Consider the following 9614-nt stretch of genomic DNA (forward strand, 5'->3'; position numbering starts at 1 on the left):
CGCCATGGCTTGGGAGCTTGGAGTGCCTTTTTTCGTCGGCCCTACATGGACGGACGTGCGGCCGCCAGAATTGGTTTCAGAGGGGCTGACTGGCCGGTAACCTTTATCAGTTGGGTCACGTGTTTTTAAATATCAATACCTACTTATTTAAACAATTGTTTATTTTTATTTCTATTTTTTGCACACAAACAATAATCGACACTTAAATCTGTCTTCAAAAAAAAAAAAAATCGATTCCAAGAAAAGGGGGATTCTTGCTTAAAACTATTAAAATTTTAAAATTCATATAAATTATTTTTTAAAAAATAAAATTTAAAAAGTTACTTATATAAATGATATTTGGATAGAAACCAAACAATAATTTTAGAAGTGACTTTATGGTATATTTTTTAAATATATAAAAAAATTTATTTTGATTTATGAAAAAATACTTTTAAAAAAACACTTCTAAAAATATCTAAACCCCTAATCTAAAATTAAATTTTATCCCTTATGACCAAAATATTAAAATTTGACCATACAGACTGGTGTTACACCTAGACATGCTACTAATACTATTTTCACAATTGTGAGTTGGACTGCTTGATTAATTTTGAAAATTTTCATCTAATATTTTCTAAAAGGCACAAATTAATTTGTATTATTAAAATTTAATTTTGTGTGAATGTTATATATTGAGGAGAGAATTCCCACCACAACTGCCCAGGTTCCCACCTTCCTTTCACGTTTCGGCGATTCACCCGTTATTCCTTTCAGCTATTCACCCCTCACCACCATCCCCATTTCAGCACGGCAATTCAGCGACATCGTCAACCACCGTCTTCTTCACTCGACGTCGACGACGCTAACTTCTCGCTCCTCTGCGCGACTGCGTTTTACCATTACGTGCCTTAGCCTTTTGTTCTTCTTCATTTGCGAGTTTGGAAATCCAGAGGTTCGATTGTCTTCTTCAGTCTTCATTTTGTGTTCTTCACTTACGCCTCTGCCTCTCCCAGTCTCCCACTGTCCCTGCTAGGTGCTCGACTGCTTGCTGTCAATTTCATTCTTCGTGATCCGTTGATTCGTGAGTTTGCTCCCTCTTTATACTAAAATTGTAGATTCAATTGCTGACTTACTGGTTTTTTTTCTTTTTTTTGAAATTTCAATGTCAAACTCAGAATGTTTGAGCTTTGAATTTATTTTTCCTTTTTGTTAAATGTTGAATGCTTGAACAATTGAAGTGTTTGAATGAAACTTTGGAGTGCAGGATTTATGAGTGGGTAGTTGCTGGAAAAGTATTTTTTTTTTTTTTAACATAAAACGGCTACATGCGGTTCCCGTAACCAGTGCAAGCCCACACGGGTTAACCCGGACCGTTTAAGAACGGAATAAATCGGACTCAGCAAATATGGTGTATGTATATAAGAGAGAATTTCACTTTTTCGAAAGGAAGTTATGGATCAGTAGCCTAGTGGGAAACTGGGAATTGTTACTTCCCTGTAAACAGGAACTTCTGGCTATTAGTGCTGTCCCTTTAATTAGGAAAGAAAAATAAAGAAGAGAAGTGATGGTCTTGCTTGTTGCTAAAATGGCTGATGCGTAGCTTACATAAACCGTTAATATAGCATGAAGGACAAAAGACATGTTAGTTGACTATGGCAACTCGTACGCGAGCCGTGACGACACCGTCGCTTCCTTCATAAACGTCTCTGCTTCTTGTCCCATGCCCATTCATAAAGGCGTGAGCCTCGTTGTGTCTCTGTTCCAGCGAGAGGCGTTGGTCCTGCAACCTGATCGATTCTCCATCGTTGTTTTGCATTCTGGTTTTTCTTTCTTTATTAAGAAAATATTTACAAAACATTAGAAAACTCACAAGTTGCAAAGCGGTTTTGGTATTTTCAACTCGGAAAAGTGCATCTGCTTTGCGTTTGGTTCCCTAAGAGGCAAACAGCTTCAGGCATATTTCGGCGGACCACTTTTGGGGTTGCCGATCGTTTCAGGTTCTGATGCTGTCTCATTTCTCGCTATTTTTCTGATAATCTTCTAATGTTCTATTACTGCCTCCCATGATTTTTTTTTTCCTGGTGTTATGGAAGGCTTTGATTGTGAGAACATACCATTTTCGTTTTAAGATACGGATTTGAATTTGGTTTTCTTGTTTATATTAATTTTGTTCCGATTTCTTTGTGCAAGGCATTGAGTAGCGGCGACAAGACGCGAGGAAAATGGGGGATTTCTGGAGCGTCTTTTGTGGTGAATCTGGTTGTTCAGAACCAGGGGAAAGCCCTTGTAGTTATGGTTTCGAGTTCTTGAGAGATCCTTCGTCTTGCATCAATCATTCGTTGATTATTTGCCTCGATGTGTTGCTGCTGATTATGCTTATAATCACTGCAATAAAGAGGTCATCCCCGCAGACAGTTCACCACCATGCCCAGGTACAGAGGTTTTCGAAGTTGCAGGTGGCTTCTGCAATAGTGAATGGTTGTCTTGGGTTAGTTCATTTGTTCTTGGGCGTTTGGGTCTTAGAGGAGAAATTGAGGAAAACTCACACTGCCTTTCCTATCCATTTGTGGTTTCTAGAGTTTTCGCAGGGGTTTACATGGTTGTTGGTGGGTTTAACAACAAGTCTTAGGTTGAAAGACCTTTCAAAACCATGGTTGAAGCTATTGTCTATTCTTTTCTTCTTAGTTTCTGGTGTTTTCTGTGTCATTTCCATTTTGTATGCCAGTAGTGGCCGAGAAGTGTCACTTAAGGTAGCTTTAGATATTGTATCTTTTCCAGGAGCAATATTGTTGCTCGTGTGCTCTTATAAGCGGTCTACGTATGCAGACACTGATGGAAAAATTGATGAAAGTCTTTATGCTCCTTTAAACGGCCACCATTCCACTGATGCTGGCAAAACTAGTTCTTTCAACGATGTAACTCCATTTGCCACAGCTGGATTCTTCAGCAAAATGACGTTTTGGTGGTTGAATCCATTGATGAAAAGGGGTAAGGAGAAAACACTCGAGGATGAAGACGTCCCAAAGTTGCGGGAGGAAGATCAAGCCCAAAGTTGCTATTTGATGTTTTTGGATCAATTGAACCGACAGAAACAAAGGGAACCATCGTCGCAGCCATCACTTTTGTGGACAATCTTGTTGTGCCATTGGAAAGATATATTGTTCTCTGGGTTTTATGCATTGCTGAAGGTGCTCACTATCTCTGCTGGTCCAGTGCTTCTGAATTCTTTCATACTGGTTGCTGAGGGTAAAGGGAGTTACCAATATGAAGGGTATGTATTGGCCATATTACTTTTCCTGACCAAGATCATAGAGTCAGTATCACAAAGGCAGTGGTATTTCCTAAGCAGGCTCACTGGTTTAAAAGTTAGATCATTTCTTACTGCAGCGATTTATAAAAAGCAATTGAGGATATCTAATGCTTCGAAGTTGGTGCATTCAAGTGGGGAGATTATGAATTATGTGACGGTAGATGCTTATAGAATTGGAGAATTCCCGTTTTGGTTTCACCAGATTTGGACTACAAGTCTTCAACTGTGCATTGCATTAATAGTTCTTTTCCGTGCTGTGGGGCTTGCAACATTTGCTGCCTTGGCAGTAATAGTCCTCACTGTGCTTTGCAATACTCCACTTGCAAAGTTACAGCATAAGTATCAGACCAAACTTATGGTGGCACAGGATGAAAGATTGAAGGCTAGTTCTGAGGCTTTAGTGAATATGAAAGTACTGAAACTATATGCGTGGGAAACCCATTTCAAGAGGGCAATAGAATGTTTGAGGAAAGTGGAGTTGAAATGTTTGTCTGCATTACAGTTGAGAAAGGCATACATCACCTTTCTCTTTTGGTCTTCACCTGTTATGGTATCTGCTGCTTCATTTGGGGCATGCTACTTCCTCAAAATCCCGTTACATGCAAATAATGTTTTCACCTTTGTGGCCAGTTTACGCCTTGTTCAGGATCCAATCAGGACCATGGCTGATGTTATTGGGATGCTTATTCAAGCAAAAGTAGCATATACTCGGATTGTGAAATTCCTTGAGGCACCAGAGCTACTGAATGCAAACGTCAAAAAGAGGAACTTAGGTGACAGGCTCAAGGGCTCCATCCTAATCAACTCAGCTGACTTTTCTTGGGAGGATAATGCTTCAAAGCCCACTCTAAGAAACATAAATCTAGTGGTTAAACCAGGGCAAAAGGTGGCTATTTGTGGAGAAGTTGGCTCTGGAAAATCAACCCTATTAGCTGCAATTCTTGGTGAAGTTCCTAATACTCGTGGAACTGTAAGTTCTCACTCCTAAACCTTGTGATGAATTTCTTGGCTATAATCGTAGATGACAATTTTGCTTATATGGAAGTTACATGATATCATTTACCTTAATATCTAATTTATTTGTTTGCAATTTGTCTTGCCCCTTTTGTAGCTTTTGATTCTCTTTTCTGCTTTGCAGATAGAAGTTCACGGAAAGTTTGCTTATGTTTCTCAAACAGCATGGATACAGACAGGCACAGTAAGGGAGAATATTTTGTTTGGTTCAACTATGGATTCTCAGAGGTATCAAGAAACACTTGAAAGATCATCCTTAGTGAAGGATCTAGAGTTATTTCCCCATGGCGATTTCACTGAAATAGGGGAGAGAGGAGTAAACTTGAGTGGAGGTCAGAAGCAGCGAATTCAGCTTGCTCGTGCTCTTTATCAGAATGCTGATATATATGTCTTGGATGATCCATTCAGTGCTGTTGATGCGCACACTGCCACAAATTTGTTTAATGTAATCACAACTTCCCTTTTTTATATAATGCATTTGTGTCATCTTTGATATTTATCACTCAAGTTTGGCTTTTAATTTGGCAGGAATATGTCATGGATGCACTTCAGGGAAAGACAGTCTTACTTGTGACTCATCAAGTTGACTTCCTTCCAGCATTTGATTCTATTTTGGTAACTTATTTTAATTCAATGAATTATTTATGAAATTGTCATTAGTGAATATAATGACTTCTATTAGTTCTGAGATTTCTTGTTCCCATACTCTGCAAGACACTTGCATACTTCTATTAATCTTCATTAGCTGTTTCATCTACCTGAACAGTTCCACAAATAAAGGATTCCTTTTCGATGACACTAGTGGTCTATTTTGTTCTCTATACATTGCTTAAATCGCTTTGTTGTAAAAACTTAGCTTTACGCAAGATCTTTTGGCTAGGCAAGATCAATTCTATCTTGGTCTTATATCATATTGAGGCCTTTGATGTGGAAAATGGCTTTTTCTCTTCCAGTTTATTGTTTATATCAAACTCCACAAATAACATAAATAAATCTATTGGAGAAAATTCATTTTCAATTTTGCTGTACCTTCTATTTTTCTGGTTCATATATCTTTGATTTTTTTTTTTTTTGGGGTGAACTATATATCTTTGATTAGCATTAACCTAAATGCAGCAAATTTGAGGCTGATCAGTAAGCATCTTCCCATTGTTTGCTGCAATATTGTCAAAATAGTGATGGATTGTTTCTTTATTTGCAGCTCATGTCTGATGGAGAAATTAGACAAGCTGCCTCATATGACTATCTACTGGCTTCAAGCCAGGAATTTCAGGATCTTGTCAATGCTCACAAGGAGACTGCTGGTTCTGAAAGGCTTGTGAATGTGACGTCTGCTCAGGCAGGACCAAGTTCTGCTAAGGAGATTATTAAATCATATGTGGAGAAGGAATTTAAGGCTTCAAATGGTGATCAGTTAATTAAACAAGAAGAAAGAGAAACAGGAGACAATGGGCTAAAGCCTTACTTTCAATATCTGAATCAGAGGAGGGGTTATTTATACTTCTCCTTGGCTGCCCTTTCCCACCTTACGTTTGTGATTGGTCAGGTATTACAGAACTCATGGATGGCTGCTAATGTTGACAATCCTCATGTGAGCACGTTGCGATTGATTTCAGTATACTTGTTGATTGGAGTTGGTTCAACAATTTTCTTGCTGTTCAGAGTTCTTGGAGTAGTTGCTATGGGTCTTCAATCATCAACGTCTTTGTTTGCTCAGCTACTAAACTCCCTTTTTCGTGCCCCTATATCTTTTTATGACTCCACGCCATTGGGAAGGATCCTTAGTAGGGTAAGCTTACATCAATTGCAATGAAATGTGATGAAATTAATGGTATTCTGAGCATCTTCATGGTGCAGGTCTCATCTGATCTGAGCATTGTTGATCTTGATGTCCCTTTCACTCTTATGTTCGCTGTTGGAGCCACTACAAATTTATATGCTAATCTTACAGTTCTGGCAGTTGTTACTTGGCAAGTCTTGTTTATCTCTATACCGATGGTTTATGTTGCACTTCTGTTGAAGGTATTTGCAGATTCTTCTTTATGTATGTGTTTTTCAAAATAAAAAGTTGTTGCTGCAAATCAGAATGCTCATATTTGGCAGATGATTAGATGATGTGCATTGAATTATACTTCTGTGTCTTGGGCAAATTCTGGGATTTGAAACTATTTCTGGAAGGAAAGAAAAGTTAAAGTTGACATCAAGAAGCTCAAAATTCACTGTAAGCAAAGTTAACACTTTAAAGTTAAGGTAATATTCATGGAAGTAATTGATTGCCAGGAATGAGTGAATGAAGATCTGTTCACCAAAAAGTTACAATAAAGAAACTTCTCAGTATGTTTTCAGATAGTCAAATCAGTGAAGAAATCAACTAAGAAAACAAATATTTGAAGATGTATGTTGTATTTTATGTGGCTCTTTGTAACATGCTTTCCTGGGGAAATAAAAAGTGGAGTCAATTCTCTGTGGTATATTTTCATTATTTATTTTTGAATAAATAAATAGATGCCTGATGTTAAGATATGACAATCAATACCATGCTGGCCGCAAGGTTCTTTGTTAGGTTAATTTTAACCCAGAAAATCTTGTTTTATGTAGAAATACTACTTTGCCTCTGCGAAACAGTTGATGAGGCTGAACGGCACAACAAAATCCTTTGTAGCCAATCATCTAGCAGAGTCTGTTGCTGGAGCTATGACAATAAGGGCTTTTGAGGAGGAAGAACGTTTCTTTGCCAGGAATCTTGAGTTAATCGATGTCAATGCTTCTCCTTTCTTCCATAATTTTGTGGCAAGTGAGTGGTTGATTCAACGTTTAGAAACAATCAGTGCAGTTGTTCTTGCCTCTGCAGCACTATGCATGGTAGTGCTTCCACCTGGGACTTTTACCTCTGGTGAGACCCTAGTCATTATTGCCTTAATTTTCCTTCTCGGTTCTTATGGATAACGTTCTCATGCAAGGTCTGCTGTTTCAGGATTTATTGGCATGGCTCTCTCTTATGGCCTTTCACTAAATGTATCCCTTGTATTCTCTATTCAAAGAGAGTGCATAATAGCAAACTATATAATATCAGTAGAGAGGCTGAAACAATACATGCATATACCAAGTGAGGCTCCGGAAGTAATAGAAGGAAATCGCCCTCCTTTAAATTGGCCTGCAGTAGGCAAAGTAGAAATAGATAATTTGCAGGTGAGCTTCTCAACTGTTTTGAAAAGCACAGTTCAGCAAAATGGGAATTGATCTAAAGACTCACAATGTGCTTGTTTACACTGAAACAGATAAGATATAGGCCCGATACACCTCTTGTACTTCGAGGGATCACATGTACAATTGAAGGAGGGCACAAGATTGGCATTGTTGGCAGGACAGGCAGTGGAAAGTCTACCCTTATAGGTGCTTTGTTCCGCCTTGTGGAGCCGGCAGGTGGAAACATTATTGTTGATGGCATAGATATTTGTGCCATTGGACTCCATGATTTGAGGTCACGTTTTGGTATCATACCACAAGATCCCACTCTTTTTAATGGCACAGTTAGATATAACATGGACCCCTTGTCTCAACACTCTGACAAAGAGATATGGGAGGTAAGAACAATACCTTTTATCTGTTTCCTTCGTGCGGTTGAAGCAACACCCAGAGGGTGTCTTGTTTGTTTATTAATGCCTCTCATGTGAACACTCTAAAATCTTTGGAATAGTTGTATTACAATCTCAAATTTTCTAATATGTCTCCTTTCATTTTTGGCCAAAAAAACCATATCTCCTTTCATAATGAAGTACTAACCACTGTACTTTTTAATGCAATTGGAAATAAGGGAATAAAAAGCAGAAATGATACAACTACTTGCTGCTTGGCTGTCGAGGCCATGGTCAAAAACTATGTCAAATAATTTAACATTATGTCTAACAATTATTTGTTCCTCCTAAAGGTTCTTGGAAAGTGTCAGTTGCGAGAGGCTGTTCAAGAGAAAGAAGGCGGTTTGGACTCCTCAGGTGAAATGTTCAACTAACACAGCAATGCAGAATGAACTTTTTTCCTCTTGTGATTAATAAAAATTGACAAACTGTTCTGCAGTTGTGGGAGATGGGTCAAACTGGAGCATGGGGCAACGACAGCTTTTCTGTTTGGGGCGTGCTCTTTTGAGGAGAAGTCGGATTTTGGTGCTCGATGAAGCAACTGCATCTATTGATAATGCTACTGATTTGATTCTGCAGAAAACTATAAGGAGTGAATTTGCTGATTGTACTGTGATGACAGTAGCACACAGGATACCAACTGTGATGGATTGCACCAAGGTTATCTCCATTAGTGATGGTAAGCAGCATTAGCTACCATTAATCTTCGTGTTCATTGAATACCCATTTCGCGTGCCAATATGTTAATGGGTCTGATTCTATTCACACCAATGGGGAGTTAAGAGGTTCTAGTTGAGTTTAGTAAAATTTAACCCATACGTATTGGTTAAAATACCGTTGTGTTCAAGATAATGAGCTTATAAATAATGTCTTTAACATTGAGCCAAACCTGATGTCTGCCTTTTACAGCATGATTCTTTTGTTATCTCTTCTAAGAGAAGAAAATTTTCTGGATTGTAATTTGCAGGAAAATTGGTGGAGTATGATGAGCCAACAAACTTGATGAAGAGAGAAGACTCTCTGTTTGGACAGCTTGTGAAGGAATATTGGTCTCATCTTCCGTCTGCAGAATCACATTAATCTATTTAACTACGGGCCATGTCTGATGCAAGCTCGTTTTCCTATTTTTGGTTGGCAGGAATAAGATAACTGAGAAAGTGTAATTTGTAGGTTGTAAATCGTATTATATTGGGGCAGACTGAGACCTCAGTAACGTGTGAGCAATAATAACCTATGCATTCATGGTTCTCGAGATATCACTTTTGAAAGCTGCGAAATTATTAGCAAGACTGATTAATCAAGAGCCTAGTAAAATAAGAATAACTTGCTGTTTCTATGGAGACTGCGAGTCTATTTGGATTCATGCTCCAAACTACTGATAAGCAGCTTATTGACACATAAGCATGTTTAGACAATTTATGATATCTTTGGATAAGTTTTTGGCCCATTTGACTTATGGCCAAAAGCTCACTTCAATCGCACGATTTCAAAAATTGTTTTCATCTACTGCTTAATAGGGTTGTTAGGTAACTGTTCTTTTTGCTTTCAATGATGAGGTCTGATTTTTACACACACCCTCTCATCTGCTTCTTCTCACCTATATTTCTCTTTTCTTCCTTTTACACTGTGTTTGGCTTGACAGAGCAGAAGGGGAGGAGAAGGGAAGGAAGGAT

The 9614-nt window shown here is 38.3% G+C and overlaps 1 protein-coding gene across 1 annotated transcript; it reads left to right on the plus strand.

Moving 5' to 3' along the window:
* Positions 1-714: 714 nt before the first annotated feature.
* LOC114752805 (ABC transporter C family member 10-like) lies at positions 715-9197 on the plus strand. The gene is made up of 12 exons (XM_028941510.1): positions 715-1063; positions 2173-4262; positions 4431-4751; positions 4835-4921; positions 5508-6095; positions 6164-6328; positions 6905-7199; positions 7281-7495; positions 7585-7890; positions 8235-8298; positions 8381-8620; positions 8909-9197. The coding sequence occupies exons 2-12, from the start codon at positions 2205-2207 to the stop codon at positions 9019-9021; spliced, it is 4452 nt and encodes a 1483-aa protein (XP_028797343.1). The 5' UTR covers positions 715-1063; positions 2173-2204; the 3' UTR covers positions 9022-9197.
* The last annotated feature ends 417 nt before the right edge of the window (positions 9198-9614 follow it).

This window comes from Neltuma alba, unplaced genomic scaffold (assembly GCF_004799145.2).
Source record: "Neltuma alba isolate B1F8T4 unplaced genomic scaffold, ASM479914v2 tig00001194_pilon, whole genome shotgun sequence".
NCBI classification, from domain to species: domain Eukaryota; kingdom Viridiplantae; phylum Streptophyta; class Magnoliopsida; order Fabales; family Fabaceae; genus Neltuma; species Neltuma alba.